At 46.8% G+C, this 18,124-nt stretch overlaps 1 protein-coding gene across 9 annotated transcripts in view; it reads right to left on the bottom strand.

Annotated features, from left to right (window-relative positions):
* The window catches only part of RNF220 (ring finger protein 220), a 218,860-nt gene extending 200,946 nt beyond the window's left edge, over positions 1-17,914 (bottom strand). For 2 of the 9 annotated variants that reach the window (XM_064665409.1, XM_064665403.1), the window contains exons 1-2: positions 17,524-17,914; positions 11,508-12,248 (exon numbers count right to left, since the gene is read on the bottom strand). In XM_064665409.1, coding sequence (XP_064521479.1) covers positions 11,508-12,132 — 625 coding nt within the window. In that variant the 5' untranslated portion in view covers positions 12,133-12,248; positions 17,524-17,914. The remainder of the gene's footprint in view (positions 1-11,507; positions 12,249-17,523) is intronic. The other 7 variants (XM_064665408.1, XM_064665404.1, XM_064665406.1 and 4 more) reach the window with 7 other exon arrangements.
* Between the last annotated feature and the right edge of the window lie 210 nt (positions 17,915-18,124).

Consider the following 18,124-nt stretch of genomic DNA (forward strand, 5'->3'; position numbering starts at 1 on the left):
CTACTCAGAGTCCCCTCCCGCGTTGCTCATTGGTGCTGTTGTGCCATGTTGTACCTCTCACAGTCCTAGGAATTTCATCCACAAGGATTAAAAATACTCACTTTAGTTTTATAACATCTGACTATGACCAAGCACCTGGGTAAATGTAGCTGTCACCTCTTGGACCTCTGAACCACAGCGAGCACCGTTCTGCTCCAGCGATGGCAAAAGGAACGCGCACAAAGCGGGAGATCTCTGGTTTTCCAGCAGAGCTCAAGGAGTTAAATTCCTCTCCCTTCCCCCCAATCTTTCTGCCTTTGGCCTTTAGATCAGCCCTGGTTGCCAATGAGGACTCATCGAAACACCACCAGGCTGGGCCTGTCAGGAAGGAAACCAGCGCGTCCAGAGTTTTGTTGTTCTAAAGACTTTTTTTTTTTTTTAATTTTATTTTACTGCTCAGGAAGGAAGCCAGAGCTTGCGCTTCGACTCCAAGAATGTTGATTACTCATCCTTCCCTGCATTATTTCTTTTATCTCTCACTTTTATCTACCTTACTCCAAATATTTCCCCCTCAGTTCTTTCTCTACCGTTCCTAGCCACTGCTTTCAGCTGTTCATCCAAGTTTCATTAAAAAAAAAAAAATATTTGGTAACTCTTTCTTCAGAAAAAAATCCCAATTATCATGTTTATTGAACAAGCCTCTATCCCTCCCCCCATGCAGCCTTTTCAATCCGGGTACCATGGTTATAACAACTGCTCTAGGACCCGAGCAGCTCCGGAACATGAACATAACCACCTTCAGCAGGGGAATATCATAACCCCTGCTTTAAAGACGGGTGATGAGAAATTACTCTGCCTGTCCAAGGTCAATAGAGTCCACAGCACAAGCACAGTCTATGTTCAGGGTTTTGCCCAGGCAGCCCTTCCCTCTTCCTGCTCCACATGGCTGTGAGGATTAGGCACACTCAGCTCTGCCAATAAACTTGTCCTTCATGTTCAATACCCCCCCACTAATCAAGCTAGAAATGTGCAACAAAACTAAAAGAATTGGTATGTGACGAGTTGATGACACATTTCCTTAGACACAGAAAAATGTGGGTCCTGGATCACCCGATTGTCAGGAGCCACCTGAGTACATAGCAGAGAGACTATCAGCAAGTGGTGTCTAACTGCCTTCTCCTCTGCAAAATCCATCACACCACCCAGGGGTTTCCTCTTCTTCTTTGCCCAGGTGCAGCTAACAACCCAGACAGAATTGGCAACATCTGGGAGAACATACACTCAGATGTTTTTCATTGACATTGTAACCTTCCCCAGCCTTTGCCAACGCGTGCCCGCTCCCTGGGGTGGGAGATGCACATGCCAAAGGGCTGATTGGGTCCTCGCAGTGTTCCTGAAGAGATAAACAAATGTGAAGGGGGTTTTTTTTGGTTTGGTTTTTTTTTTTTCATTTAAGGTTCTTTCTTCCTTGAGATGTGCCATAAACCTGGGGCCTGATCTGGACCATACCATACACAGCTTCCCAGGCTCCTACACCCATGACATCTCTGTTACATGCAAGTGAGGCCGATTCAAGTTCTCTCTGCCCAGTTCTGTCTTACTCTAACACAATCCTCCCCTGTTTCCACAGTCAACGCATTGTTTTCATTTTAAGAGGGGAAAATAATGAGATGGTGGGAACATTACTTCTGTCTAATGGAGACAGAGATCTGCAGACTTTCATGGCTTACTTTTTCCAGTATAGCCTAGCCCTGATCCAAATATCATCATACTTATTTCAGTCCTGGACCAAATGTGAGACTGGACACATTTGCCAAATTAAGACAGAAATAACTTGCAGCATTTTTCTACTTCACACTCTTTCAAACACCTCTTGCTGACATTAAGTTTCTGGTCTGCAGACGCCCTGCTTTCCACACTACTGAACCTCCCGGCACCTTCAACACAGCCCCAAATCTTGAGTGAAGGCTGCCCATCACCTCCCCGCTTCCATAACCAGATCGGCTCCTTGAGAGTAACACTTTTGTGCATGAACCCAAATATATAGAAAGGAAGGAGCAGCACAGACAGTGGCAACCAGTCCCCAGAAGCAGAGTTGGCAGGAGCAAGGCCAGCTGTCCTGTACAGGCTGTGCTGAGCAAAGTGCAAATCTGAGGGCAAAGATGCAGGGTTACAAGAGTTTGGCCGCCCATTCTCCCCTTCTCCCATCCAAGGCGCACCCCCTGAGGTATGAATCCACTCAGGCTGGCAACTTCTTGATTGTAACCATTAAGTTCCTCCGCTTGTGCTCTGTGCGGGGTTACCCAGGTCACTGATTGCTCCTTCATCTCCCCAGTAAAATAAAAAAAGCCAGTGGTCAAACTGCCTCCTCAGGGAGGCTGAAGACAAGTGCTTAGGAGGTAAAAGCTGTCACCCTGGCTAAGGACTTTGCTGGGGGGTTATCTCTCACCCATAGCACCAGCAATGTGAAGTGAGGCTAGTTTGCAAGGAGGAGAATAAACAAGAGAGGGCAGAGAGCTTCTACAACCCCCCTGACGGTGCTGCAACGCTTGGATACCTCTGACCTGCACTGATGCCCAACACTCATGATTTCCACCCATCCACAGCCATCAGAGCCTCACAAGATCCTCCACACTGCAAACAGCAACAAGGAGACAAGGTTCCCTCTAGCCTGCATGGGCCAAAGGTTGGGCTGGGTGCGGGGCGGCCCTGCTGCAGCACGGCCAGGCCACCCTGATAAGGCTTTCACTCACCCAGCCTGAGGTGCAGCACCCAGGGTGCCATTAGCCCCCATCCACCCTCCTTCTCTCTCACTCACAAACACCCTCACACTGCCTCCTGAACAGCGCAAGGCTCCAGCAGGGCCTCTGGCAGGAAATTTTGTGGAGCGTCCCCCCAAACAGGATTGGAACAGAAAACTCCAAAAGAATTCTTCCGTATTGGAAGCCAGGTTGGAAGACAAGGCAGAGCTGCAATCTGGTACCAGGGCTTTCCCCATCCCAGCAAAACTGCCAAAGCAGGCTCTCTGCAATGAGGGATGATTATCCTATGTCTCCTTATAGCCAGGGATGTTACAGGACAGACAATTTCACATTCTAAATGGCTTTGCAAGTTGTTTCCTAAAGTGCAGGGAAACAACGCAAAAATCAGATTAAAAGGTTGAGTCCTTTTGAATTAAAACCACCTGAATTTAAATCAAAGTACCGAAAATCCCAATAGAAAGAAATGGGTTTGTCAGGGGCAGTCCCCAGAGTTTCACTTTTTGCTCTGTTTAGAAAACCAATTGCTTCTGGGGAGGCTGTCACGTGGAGCCTTCGCCCCAGTGCTTTCTGGTTTTGTTTTCATACAAGCACTGCGAGGCACTCACCTGCCTCCCAAGGAACACCCTTGCCCTGCTCAGGGCTGTGGCACTGCACATCTAGAAAGCCCAGGTAAGGCCGCAGGACTGCACAAGCAAAAAGCTCACACGTGAAAGCTCTTGGGTCTTTCCAAATTAAAAACTTTATGTTGTTACTCTGGTGAGAAACAGCTCCTAAGAATCAGTACTGCTGGGGGAAGGCAAGGACACAGTTTCCAGCTCTTCCTTTTAGGGGTATACAGAGACATGGGGTGCCTTTCTTTTTCCACTGCAGAACAGCCCAATATTCACCAAAAAAAAAAAAAAAGTACAAAGCACATTCTTGTTCTTCTGCAATTCAGTGAGAAAGCTGTTATCAGCCTCAACTTAGCAAAAAAGGAAGGTTTTAAAACAACACTGATTAGAAACTATGTCCCATGTGAGGAAAAATACGACGGAAGTGTCCCACACCTGAACTCCACAAGCAGTTTCACTGTCACCAGGTCTCCCTCCCACGTTATCTGCATTTAAGACAATAAATCCCTCCTTGCCTCGCTCCTCCCCAACATTGCTTCTCCTCCTCTTCTGTTGCTCAGGGCACTGCTGCAATTCAAGACGCCAGCAAATGGTCGAAGGAGAGGAGAAAGTGATGGCTAAGAAGAACTCCCAGGCCATCACAACCACCACCCCTGTTTTTAAAGGACAGGACAAAGAAGAAGAAGATGGACACAGATAGCACCAAACCCAGCAGTACTTCTTCAGCCAGAGCTTCCACAGACTTGAGGGCTGTGTCCCAGAGAAGGGCCGCCAATCTGGCCAGCAAGTACCCGATGTCCAAGCAGTAACAGGAAAATAATTCAGCACTAAAAATCTAAAAAAAACCCTGAATTCAATGAATTTGCCCCGAATGGCTGTAACCTGTGAGTTTCTATACTCGGGTCAGCAGAGCCAAGCAGGCAAACAGCGAGGTTGCACGAAGGGGCAGAAAGACACAATACAGTTTACGTGTGTAGATCTACAAAAAATGCACATGCCCTTTTTCAGAGGACACTGTATAGGAATCCAATCCTACATTAAATTTCTCAAATAGAAATCCATAATTTCTGGAGAATTTTAATTGCTTTGCATAGCTGAAAAATGTCCTCAGAAGTCCCCAGATCTGCTATTCCATCCTGAAGAAGAGAGATGAAACATTCACAGGCTATCAAGCACATTGACATGACAGAAGACCACCAGTGACATGAACCACGGGATAAAAATCGTCACAATTTGCTTTCAGTGGCTGCTTTTCTTGGAATATGGTATTAAAAGAAAACAACTTTGCTCCCACTATGAATTTGCATTAGAAATCCATAATAAAAATAAAGCTTAATATTATACAAATGGGTACAGTTCTCTATAGTGCTCCTGATGCAGATTAAGGTTAGACAGATTTTAGATGACAGTTATTTACCTCAGTCTAACACCATGTATGCACAAATGGAATTTATTTTATAGCTGCAGATATTAGCCAGAAAAAAAAAAAAAAGAGATGAGAGGAAATCTTACAGTCTCACGTAAAATATAATTATGTCTGTTTTCTGCTCCCTGGAAGGCAAACAAAGAGGGAAAAATGAATCTGCTGCTAGCATTTAATGGGACTTGTCTAAATGATATCAAACAAATAACAACCAGCAGTGATTCACAAACACCTTCACTTCTATTTTTTTTCATTGGGGAATTCCAGAAACATTAAGACCTCATTGTCTTGAACATTTTCACTCCTACAGACCAGGATTAGGCCCATGCCCGAGTATGTCTCTTTCCTCCAAGACCTTCAAAATATCAAAGAAAGAAAAATAAATCACAGAGGCACTAAGGCTCATTCATTCTCTCCCTCCTGAAATGTTCCCCCACTTCCCCCCTCTTCTCCCAATTCCTTACGCAATCGCTACCAATCAACCAGGAAACTGTTGCTAACTCTTGAATTTTGCAAGTTAGCAAGTAAAATAATAAAACAATGTTTTAACTGTCAGAGATCCTGGCTCGCAAAGTGCACTTTGGTCATTTCCTTTAATAACTGCAGTTTAGCAGTAATGATTTATAATAGTTCATAATATTCTACTAACTGTACTGTATTAATAATACTAATACTTTGCCCTTGCCTAGTGTCTTCTGTCAGAAGATATCAAAGCGGCACACTCCGCTGTGAGGGAGGTATCACTGCTCCCCCGGTAGGGATCGGGAAACCGTGACTCCGAGCCATGCCCGAGGTCAGGATTCCCGATCCCCAGCACAGCACGGCAGCCGCCAAGTCTGCCTGCACTTCTCCTGCCGCAATTCTCTGACAGCAGTCGAGTCTGATCGATGGGGCTGAAGATTTAATGCGATTCATTCCTTCTCGAAAAGCAAGGTTTGGCCAGCGGTTTGGGGGCCGTGGTTTTGATGGGAAATACCGAGCAAGGTGGGGGGGTTGCCCTGCAATTGTACAATAAATACCCTCCTGCCAGCATCCAGACACACGGGGCAAAAGAGGAGCGATAAATATTTACTGTGTCCATGCCCATCTCTCCAGTAGGAGATGGATAAATATGACATTTCGGTGTTGCTCAGCACTCCGAGGACAGTGGTTATAAGCCCTAGCACTGGCTCCCAGGGAGCCCAAAAAGGAAGAGAAAGGGCACAAGGCATTGCTGGCATGGCTGAGACCACACGAAGGCCGGCCGGATGGCAGCGGCTGCGCGGGGAAACATTTTGGAGAAGAAAACAGCCCCAGCCCTCCCCCTCAAACGATCAATTAAAAGCCATCCTTCTGCCGAGAGCGGGCGAGGACAGCAAATGAGGGCTGCGAGGAGCAGCGCCCCGGCCGGGCTCTGCATGACAATTGATGGGAAGGGGAGGCCAGAGGGGTGGCGGGGGAGGCAGCTCCATCCCTCCTCTCACCATGGTGATTAGGTATTCCGAGTGCGCCAGATAGCCCCAAATAACAGAAAGAGAAATATAAACTGGAGACCGGCAGATCCAAGGCAGGCCAGATGGCCCCGCAGCCGGCAGGGGCTGCTCCCATCCAGCCCTTCCCCACTTTAACTGTTCAAACATTTCTTTATCCCGACAAGACAATTAAGCCGAACAGCATGGAAAGGAGTCTCGGCAACAGTTTGCAGAGGGAGCAGGAAGGTTGTTGCCAGAAAAGCAGGAAAAGGAGGTGATTGCCGCATGCTCCAAGACCTCCCTCCATGCAACACAGCTCACTCCATGAGGACAGCGTGTTTTTGGTGGTGCAACAGGGATGGATGGCACAGATATCTCTGCTACTGCCCCATCTGCCTGCCCACCCCTTCAGAAAATCCACTGTTGCTCCTTCACTCCTCCTACATCATGCAGGGCACTGCAAAACGGAAAGAAACATTCCACTCGATTTATTTCATTATTTCATAAGCAGAGTTAAGCTTGCAATTTCCCATGGTCACGGCTGATCATTATTAGCAACAAAGCATCACTTCACATTAGACCCCAAATTTTACCGGCCCTGGAAGTGATGCATCCCAGTGGGAAGAGTTGTGAGCGATGGATGTGTGCACATGTGCATTCCCCATCCAAGCCATTGTTCTGCCATAAAATATAAGGAAAAAAACCCTTCTTCCCCCAGCACATGTGCATACACACACTGAGCTCTCTACACAGGTCGCAGCCCATAAACACGAATCCCAACACACACGTGTCTGAGCGGGTGGGTTGATCTGATTTCCAAAGCACCATGTTATTCAGGAATTCAAGCTGTGGTCATCATAGCCCTGATGTCCATCACCTGAAGTGCAATTTACATTTGATCAATAACAAACCAGTTGTTTCAAAAGGAAAAGTAACTCTATGCTAGTGATGTTCTTTAAAACCCCAAAGTGGAACAAAGAGCTCACTAATATGGCACACAACTTCTCATGCATAAAAGAAACCAATTGCAGCACAAACTGTGTCCAGATAACCGAGGTTAAATATGATTATCAAAAATAATAATAAGCAAAAGACTGCTAATAGATCCACCCCCACTATACCCAGAACACCCCAGGGATGATCCCAAGGGATCCCGACCTGTTCCCAGCTCAATCACTCATCCTCAGGGCACACAAGGAGCTGGGTAAGAGCCACCAGCACGAGCAGGGAAACTGAGACATGGAGAGCCAGGCTCTGGCCAGAGCCTGGAAACTGAATCAATGTCCAGGACGTAGAGGATCACCTTCACACGTTGGCCTGCGCTCCACAAGAAGTCACAGACAACACGTGACGGAGACCAAGCAGCAGACAGCAATGGGAAAGCATCTTCTGTGATCCCAAGGAGGCTGGGGGCATGGGCAGCCCCGCAGGGAAGGCAGAGTGTCTGCTCTGACAAGGTCCAGTTATCTGCCAGGAGGTTCCAGCTTCAGCATGGACCTCTGCGTGTCACTTTGTGGGAAAGCAATGCCACAGTGACTTGATATAGAAAGGCACTAGGACAAATTTTATTGGAAGTAAAGAACAAAACCAGGAATCTTTATTTTTTTTTCCTGGTTTTAAAATAGGGCTATAGATCTCTTTTGCAGAAAGGAACATGCCATTTATTTCCACTCTTTCTAGGAATCTCAATTATTGTACGCTTATTAAAGGAAACCCATAAAATATGTCTTCCAGTGTCTTTAACACATGCTTTACAAGAAGCTCCTAAACTCTAACAAATGGCATTATTTCTCTCAGTAAGCACCTAAGGGAATGGGCCCATCCAGTACACGGTATGTCTGCATCTCCCTGGAAAGGCTCCACTTTTCTATGTGCCCCCTGTACACTCCATCACTCTGGATGTCCTGAATTTTATGTGTTGCATTTTACAGCAAGAGACAACTTATCCAAATACAGACATCCCAGCCCAATTTGCTGCTTAACAGAGAGCACAACCCCACCCAAATGCACGCCAGAGGAGATACTGTCCCTTTGGGGGATGTGGGGTATGGGCCTAAGCAACACCCTGCTTTAAAAGTAAGGAAAGGTTCACCCAACAGGCTGAGCGATCTCTACTGCACAAACACACATCTTACAGGGCCAGGTGTTCATCTGGAATATACCAGCACGTATCCCAAAAAATTTTACTGAATTCCTCACATTTCCTCCACTGGTGAAAACAGGCCAAGACTTTCTTCCCATGTTGCAGAGGACTAAATAAGCACCTTCCGAACACTCCTTGTGGTGTAAATGCCTGACTTTGAACCTTGTTTTGTTGCAAAGTATTTCAAGCATAAACCTGTTTTTCAGGAAAATTAAAACTCAGTGATTGAATCATCTTGTTTTAATGGAAGTTTCTTAGAAAATTACCATTTAAGCTACGGGGTAAAACAAATATTTTAATGAGCTATTAAGAAAAGGCTTCTGCGCAGTGGAGCAGAAGACCACGCAGAGCAATCATAGCAATTCAGCTCCCATGTAACACAACCCCTTTCAGCAATCTGAAAAATACAACGAAACAGATGAGCTCTGCGAATCTGAAATGCACCCATTAGACATGGGAAGGTGTTGCTGATCTAAGAAAATTTTGCAATTTTTGCTCGCAGTTGTAGAAAAGCCTAATTACATTCTTACCTTGAAGCTACAGCCACCTACCTGCAACAGATTCTCCATCAGGAGCAAAAGTAGGTAGCTTTTACAAAGGCTTATATATAACAATTACGCAAGGAATTCACCAAACTTCTCAGAGACAACAAATCCCCCCAAGTACACACTTATATAGAAACTCCAAAAATATAAATGCAAATGTTAATGCAAAACAGGATCACCATTATATCTGCTAACTGCGATCTTTTGAGTCCCTCACTGTGGAAGTTTTCCTTTTCTGATGGTCAACATCAAAGACTAATAGGATCCCCTAAAAAGCTCTACCACTTGCTCTTTTGGCCACCAGGAAACACACCCATACGTGTGTATGCACACACCAAATAAACTCGCTGTCTAAATGGAGCAAAGTTTCCATGGTGCAGTATCTACATGTGATAGGAATATGATACAGAGCCAACAGACATATTTAGTGTACACCATCCTGGTAGTTACAGAAGAATTTTAATGTCGATGAAACAGCAGGGATGTTGCATCTGCTCAGCTCTACCGCGCAGCAAAGCATCTTCAAGAAATTTAGCAACATGGGTAACATGAACAATACGACAAAACACCTCCCACTTCTGCCCAAGTTTTCCAAGCTGCCTGCAAAGTTTTTATCCTGCTTCCTTTCCCTCGCAGGTCCCCTGCCACGGCACTGGCAGAGGCACAGGGAGCCGGTGTCACCCTGGCTGCCTCTCGCACGCGCCCGAGCAAAGCCCCGTCTGCTCCCAGGAAGGAGCGGACCCACGTTCGGCACACGCTGTTGGCAAAGGCGAGGCACGGCGGTGGATGTGGACCCTTCTGTCTGTCCACAGCTGCGCTCCATGCGGTCTAATTCATTTAACAGATTTACTTCTTTAAATGGGGTATCTGACAGGATTTTGCCACCAAGATCCATAGCAGCTGATGTGCTCTAAATTCATTTAGGTAGCGGACCCACTCCTCTGCCGCTATCTCCCAGAGTACTCTTTCAAGCAAGCTTCATTTTCACAGCCAGGTTATATTGATAAGGGAAAGAGCATCAACAAAGATGTCTCTAAGCCTTGCCATCTCACCTGCCTCCCCCGTGGATAATTACATTACCAGCTTAACACACATCCACATCCACATGCGCTCCCACCTACAGCCACTTCCCCCACGGACCCAAAAGGAGGGAGAGGAGATGCTGAACAATGAAAGGAGCTTACAGCACAAAAAAGTAGCACGGTCGGGGGTGGATCAGAAGGAGAGGGGGGAGAGAGATAAGAGATCACATTGGTACTGCAAGAAATACACAGCTCCTGCCTTCAGTGGGAATCGTCCTACCCTCGCAAATGCCGGCATAAAAGACACACTTGCAGCGTATTTCAAAACCAAAGAGCGATGGATTTACAAGGCAGGTTGATTTTATGATGACTTTTATTGAAAAGGTACGCTGGGTTTAGGCAGATGCCTTTTAGCGCCGGTAAGTTAGCACAGTGCCTAATTCAAGGAGACAGCCTGAGGAAGCAGCGCCGACAGGGGAGAGAGAGCCACAATGTCTCTATTACTCTCCTCGGTATCATAAAGGGGAGAAGAAAAATCACGTCTGAAAGGGAGAGGAAGGAATGGTGCAGCAGGTTTTGGTTTTAAAAGAAAAGTAATAATAATAACAACGACAATATTAAAATGGTTTTCTAAGAAGAAAACTTAGCAGAACAAAGGAGCCCATGTGAAAAGCAAACCACTCACTCCTTGATCTACATCTCTGGGTTTACAGGAAAACTCTAATCATAACTCAGTGCTCTTCCTTGGGGTACCACGCTCTGCTGCCCCCAGACCACTCCCCATCATGGGTCACCTCCCAGCTCTGCAAACCTGGAAGCCTGCCCTTCACGAAGGACAGCTCTGCCTCTCTGTGTAGGCAACACCACAAGAGACAAGGTGATGGGAGAGCATGGAGTTACAGTCGTGAACAAGTGGACTGGGTTCCTTCAGTCCGATCACCGGCCTGCAAAACGGCACATCACCTTTCAACGGGCACCAAATGGGGGAAACACTCAGAGAAAGCACATGATGCAACAGCTTATTGAATTGTAGGAACAATTTGTATTTATGCCTTAAAGAGGGAGCTCAGTGGCCAGAAATATTGTTAAGTTAACCAGAGGAAAAGGTATTTTTGTCCTAACCGGAGGCACAAATCCCGATGGTGAATCATACAAGAATGGTGTGCATGAAGAAAAGGTCAGAAAGAAACACCTGGAGAAGCAGGGGGCACGTACTTGCTGCAAGCTTTGGGAAAGTTTCTGGCTATGCACTCCAGCTGCATCTCTGTTTATACACATACATGTACCAGCACCTATAGCCTCGCACTGGGGCATGGAGAGATTTCTGCAGGGTCAATATCACCTCTCCAACATGTGCTGGAAGGCAAGTTTCCTTCACGAGCACCTCACCCTAAAATCTGTCAACCCTTTTAGAAGAACAAGGCAATATTGCATGGCTGAGCTTGGCAGGCAGGAAAGGCTGCTTTGCCTCCACCTCCAGCAAGTATCACAGCACTGTGGGACAATCACTTGTTGAGTATCTCAGCGAGGCACAATTAAAGAACCACCAACAAGTCAACAGAGGTACTTACATCTGTCACTTCGGTCTTCGGGACTGGATGAAGTCTCACGGTCAGAAATGAGGCCAGAAACTGCAAAGATCTTCTTCCCCGTATCATCAACTTTGAGGGAGCCGGGGGAGCTGGAAGGGAGCTGTGTGCCAAACTCGTACTCCTTCCCATCAGTGTCCGAGAAGCGCAGATGGGGTGAGTCAGTGTCGTGGCAGTTCTTGAGGCGCTTGGCTGGCGTAAAGGCTGACTGGTAGCTCTCCCGGTCTTCAGTGGATGCAAAGGGGCGGAAAGCCCCGACGCCGCTGTGGTTCAACATACTGATCGGGGTGCAGTCCAGGTTGGGGGGTGCAAACTGGGGGTGGAGGTGAAGCAAGGACGGAGGAAAGTCACGGTTCGCAAACGCTCCCGGCACCCCGCCTTGACGGTGGTACATGGAGGCAAAAGTATATGAGCCATTGGTAAAGGGAATATGCACGTCCTTATCTGCTGACACGGGGACTCCAAAAGGCCTCGGCTGCTGGCAGGGGATGGAAGCGTCGCGGCTGGCTTCAGCGGTGGAGGCGAGAACCATCAGTGCTGGGGAGGCCAGCGGGTTGGGGAGATAGGGTGAGTTCTCCATCTTGAACGCTGCCCGGTGTAAGTCCATCGGAGTCTCTTTCCTCAGCAGGATCACGAGCAGAACGATCTTCCCCCGAAGGAAAGCAAAGCGATGCCTGGGAACGGAGCGGGGAAAACTACTGGAGCATTGTCACCCTTCGAACACTGCAAGGAAACAGAAAGGGAAAGAAAATACAGCCGGTTAGGTTACTGCACTCATCTCTCTGGGATGCTCCAGCAGCAGGGTGGCCACATGTGTTACGAGCCACCGGCCGGAGACGCGCCACTGTTCTCATTCAAGAAAATCAATAGACAACTTCACACACTGGTGGAATCAGCCCTGGCCCTCCAGGTTAAAGGGTATCATCCAGTGCAGATGAATGAAAGGCAAACCAAACATAATAACATGCAGATTTAATAATGCACTAATAAAAAAGGTTCAGTATAAAATTAACATAGTAACTCCAAATTATAATTGGAATTTTATATGGCAAGTGGCACGTACATATAACCGCAATAAACTTAAGAAAGCCCCCACATACACACACCACTATTTGCTTGGGGAGGGGGTGTAACCAACATAAAAATATCCTTTGTACGTAGTTAACCCAAATCAGCCAGCATACATGTCTACACTGTACACGATGCCTGAGACTTATATAACAGACATGTACTTTTTCTCTCTCTCACAGTACACATGGGTAGGTAAGTACTCACACACACAGTACCCAATACCATCATATATATATGTACACACATCATTGGAATGTAGGAATGTGACCGTGCCTTGGTGCGTGTGTGTAATACCCAAACACACACGCGTGCACACGCGGTCCCTGGCAGCCAAAGGAGAAGAGACTTCCCCAGTAAAATGCCTGGCGTCTCTGGCAATATTTAAAATCATAATGGGTGCTTCTGCCATCTGATCTCTGCAAGTGTCTGCCTTTCGGGTCGGGGACAAGAGAGGATGGATCAGTAATTTTAGTTCCTAATGCACTCACTCTTAAGTAGATTTGTAAACTGCCCTGGATGTGCCATTAACATTTAGAGGAAAATGTTAACAAAATTTCTGCCTTGCATCTTGCTGAGCCTCCCAGGTTGGTGGCAGCCACCCACCCAGCCACAGCCCCCTCCCAGGGTGAAAGAAGGGAAAATGTTCCTTTCTGTATCTCCCCCAGTTCGCAGTGGCTTTTTGTGTTGTTATTTTCTCCCCCAATCAATCTCGTGTCTTTTCTTTTAAGCTTCCGCCGCCTGCCATTCAGGCCCCACAACCCAGCTTAAAATACAAGGACTATAACTTTGAAACAATATACTAGCCGCTGGAGCTCAAAGGGCCAGAAAAATCATATAATAATAAAAAGCTGTTACAAATTGTGCCTCTTAAATCCAGAGGGTCAAACATCTCAAATAAAACTTAGTGAAAGAGTGTCTCCCTAATGGAGTGCCTTTTGTACTCCATGAATGAGGGAGCCTAGGTTAACAAAGTGTATGAAATCCAGTCTGGGGCTTTAATGCAGTTCAGTGATAGCATTTCCTCTCTCCCATCCTGTACCCAGCCGCTCCACTGACTGTTATGAATTGTGAAGATGAGTGGACATCATCTCTCTGCTTCCTCATTTGGCACCCATCCTTACAGACATCATTGCTAAATTATCAGATTATGTATCTCGCATTAACGGATCTGCTCTCTTCCAAATTTTAAATAACTTTCTCATTGAGTTCTTGCCACAGAGAGCGAGGGGGAGAGGAAGAGTGAGGGGTGCCAAGGGCATCCTGGTCAGCACTGCAGTCCTGGGTACACTTGCTCTGCTGCTTCACACGAGGCTGATCAAAACCTGGAGGTCAGGAAACTGCAGCCACAGGCTGGGGGCTCGTGTAACCATGTAAATATATATATACACACACACATAATTATACATCTAAAGAAATGCATACAAATAAGCCACTGTCCTCAGAAATAAACAATCATTAACATGGAAGTGAAACTGAGCAATCACGGAAAAACGTGGATTTCCAGGGAAAAAAAAAAAAGCAACCACCTCTGCCTGCTTTTCTATTTTTACTTGTGCTTTCACCCCATTACGTTAAATGTATTTCATAAATTAGTAATCTGGCCGCAACACTTGACACTCCTGTAGGATACTGTGAATCACTGTGGCTGTTTATTCGTTTGCAAACTTCATTACGCCAGGAATAAATCAACACATTACAATATCTCAGCCAGCCAAATTTAATTTTTTTTCAGCTCCCACTTCCTTTTTCGTTCTCTCTTGCTCCTTGCTCGCCCAACACCTCCCCGCCCCCCAGCAACACGGACAGATTAGGCTGCGGCGGACCAGTCATTATGAAAATCTATCGTTAATACACTCCCAATGTCAAAATGTCATAGGTTTAAATACAGAACCCAAAAATAAGAAAACTAACTGACCTTCTTAATTAAAAAAATATGGATTGCAGGGTAATCAGCTGGAGGGAACATTTGGGTGCTGGGAAGGCAGTGGGCACAGGTGGAGTGAGGAGCTGCTACTTTTCTGCCTCTATGCTGATTTTTTTTAATTTAGCACCTCGCGCAAATCCAGATTAAAATAACTCCAGCTATTGATCCGAGCAGTGGAATTGACATTAATTTTAGTTCACTTCTCACTTTGCAAAGGGATCAATAGGAAGTAATAACAGCTGACATCCCCGCTGAAAGGAGGAGAAAAGACGGGCTAGAGACAGAAATCGAAAAGCAACCAAATAAATCAGCAGCTACTTTTCCACGGCATCAGACAAACTCCAAACAGATTGCAAAAAGTCTTTGTTGAATTAACTAAACAAGGAGTAGAGGGAGGAGGGGTGGAGATCAATCTAGGAAGCTACATAAACTGTCTACCAAGTATGAAGGTTAGACAGACACACTGAAAACTAACTCTGATTTTTTTTTTTCATGGCTACCTATATGCATAGTAATTGGTTTTCAGAGCCACCCTGTTTAAGATGTACGAGATGTGTAATCATGTATGTTACTAATAACAAGGCTAAACGTGCCACAACCAAGGCAAATTGAATCAAGAGCCTTTAGCTCTGAACCACAAAAAAAATCTCTCACCAAGGAACAAGTTGTAATCAGTCCTCTCTGGCTCAGTTTTGATTCCTCTGCTTACAGAGGTTGTAGCACTGTGCTGCATAAGTTAAGAGGGAAGTCTGATAAAAGTAGGAGAAGCCATGACAGAACTGGATTTAGCAGGCACCACAAACACCCAGCAAGAGGAGAAAACAGCAGTGACTGCTGGTTAGAAGCGTAAACCCCACTTGCTAATCAGCCTGCAAAGAAACGCGCTCATATGCAAGCACATGCACACCCCATACACAGCCACGAGATCTGCAAATCTTCTACTAAAATGTTACTCGGAGTTCCTATTACTAAATCACCTCTCTGCTATCGATTAAAATAAATAAAACACACCACTCTGGCTTCTACAACAGGTTGCATTTTTGTGGTCTCTCAACCATTTCCAAATGCCAGAGATTAAAATAATGGGGCAAATTAATGTCTTTCTCCCTCCAGAAAAAAGTTTTCTTGGGGAAAAAATTAATTAGCAGGATACAGGGGAGGAAAAAAGATTAAAACATTAGGAAATCCAGGAAAATTGGTGATGCATGTAAATTAGGAAATGCCCAGAAAAAAAAAAATCACAATATCCATTTACATTAAAAAGTTTTCCCCCATAAATGTCAAGTAGGAATTCAGAAATATGCTCTGCGCAGAAAAGCCAAAGATTATAAAACAAAATAATGCCAGCTGTTTGGGGATTTAGGTGCTCAAATGGATTATATATTTGAACCAAACTGGATTTCCTTATAATAAATAAAACAAATGCAAGCTCGAAAGCCAACAAAGGAGAGCTCTCATCACTGGATTAAGATACAAAGGAAAAACAGTTAATTTTTTTTTTTTCCAACGCGTGAAATATGCCAACTGCAGCCGCACACCCGGACAGCTGCTGTGGAAACCGGTTTAATGGGAAAAGGAAAAAAATTAGGAGAGCGGGGATCGGAGGAGGCGGCGGCGGGGCCGGGCGGAGCGGCCCCGGTCCCCGGACTGCGCCCCCGCTCCTGTTTGGCTGTAAACTTCTTCAAAAAAAAAAAAAAAAAAAATTAAAACCCCCCAATTTAAAAAAAAAAATAAAAACAGGGGCCGGGAGGGCGCTCCCGCGGCGGCGGCTGCCGGAGAGAGGAAGCGCCGGGGGTTCGGGAAGAGAGGAAAAAAAAGAGAGAAAGAAGGAAAAAAAAAAAAACCCAACCCACAGCCTACCGAGGGGTTCGCTGCCGCTTCGCCCCCGGCCCGCATCCTCGGCCCCGCTCCCGACTTGGCGAAACGCGAACGAAAATCGCCGGCGGCGTCGCCCCGGGGGAAGCCCCGCTCGGGCGGGCAGCGCGGGCGGCGGGCGCGCCCCGGCCCCGGGCACCGGCCCCGGGCACCGGCCCCGGGCACCGGCCCCGGGCACCGGCCCCTCCGGCAGCGCCCGCCCCGACCGGGCCGGCACCCGCCTGCCGCCCCCTCTCCCTCCCGCTGCCGGCTTTTCTCCCCTGCCCGAGGGGATTGTTCAGTAAACCCAAACAATATAAAATCCGTCGGGGGTGAGCCCCGGGATGGAGCCTACCGACGCCGCCAAGCCCCGCCACTTCCCGCTCCCCGCCGGCGCATTAAACAGGTGTTTGTTGGGCCGCGGCTCCGGGCACGGCCCGGTCCGACCCGGCCCGGCTCAGTCCCGCCCGGCCCCGTCGGGAAGCGGCGATCGGGACGCAGCCGGGGCCGCTCCTCTCCAGCCGCTTCGGGAATTATTCAATCCCGGGGAGGGCAGCGGGAGGGGGGCACCGCCAGCCCGGTCCCTACAGCCCGTTAAGTCGCCTTTCCACCCCCACCACTTTTTCTTCCTCTTTAAGCCCCGAGTTACAAAGATCATCAAACGCGAAGATGCCCGGAGTTGTTTGGATTTATTGCAACAATCACTTACCATACACATTTCCTGTGTGGAAGGATAAGCATTCAATACAACTCTTTAAGTAGACAGTTCCTAATGATTTCATTGTGGTCAACCAGATGGTTTTTATGTATTTAGATCTGAAGGTGAAGAATTATTTTCCATGCTTCCAACCTATTTACAGACTTCCCTGGTCTAGAGCTGGGGTTGCTGGTTAAAAGAAAGAAAATCCTGCAATTTCTCGATCGCATCGCTGGATGATCCAGAAAGTTTTCTAAAGAACCTAAAGCGAAAACAGGGATAATTCCTTTCACCTCTTCTGGCTTTCCAAGCTACGCCATTCACATGTGGAGTAATTTTAGCTCATTCGTTGAATAACGCTGCCAATTTAAACCGCCTCTCTACCTTTGTTTTATCTGCAATAATAAAACCAGAACAACACCGCATGTGAGATCCAGGCTCTTGGTTCCTACCTGGAAGCAGCCGGGGGCAAGGGCGACAATCTTTTAGGCATGAAGGACCCGAGGAGGGGCGAGGATGTTGGACAAACTTCAGCCGCGTCCAAAATTAATCTAAGTGCGACTTAACAACGAGCTGCTAAAAAAATATACCGGTCTTCGAGCGGGGATCGCGCATTTTGGGGACGGCTTAAAACCAAAGTTCACCCGGGGACTGTACGATCGCAAAAATGAAAGCTTCGAAGTAAATAAAATTACTGGCTGGGCAGTGTTGCTTGAGCGCACAGAAACCCTGGCGGGTGTTTTGATTTTTGGTGGTGGTTGTTTTTGGTTTTTTTTTCCAGATACTTTTATTGCAAAATAAAAGCCTGAGTTTGTGTATTTGAAAGGGAAAAAAAACCCCACAAACAGAAAAAAAAAATTCCCAAACCAACAAACCCCTGGGTGGGTGCGTGGATCTGCTTATTTCCTTTGAAAAAAGTTTTTGTTTTGCAGCTGCTGGGAAATGAAATTGTCGCTGCCCAGAGCGACTGTGGAGAGAGCGAGCTCCGGGAGCAGCGGAGGGAAGCGAGGAAATAACTGCCCGGCTTGCCCCACCGAAAAATAACGAGGGGAA

Source organism: Pseudopipra pipra, chromosome 9, assembly GCF_036250125.1.
Source record: "Pseudopipra pipra isolate bDixPip1 chromosome 9, bDixPip1.hap1, whole genome shotgun sequence".
Lineage (NCBI taxonomy): Eukaryota > Metazoa > Chordata > Aves > Passeriformes > Pipridae > Pseudopipra > Pseudopipra pipra.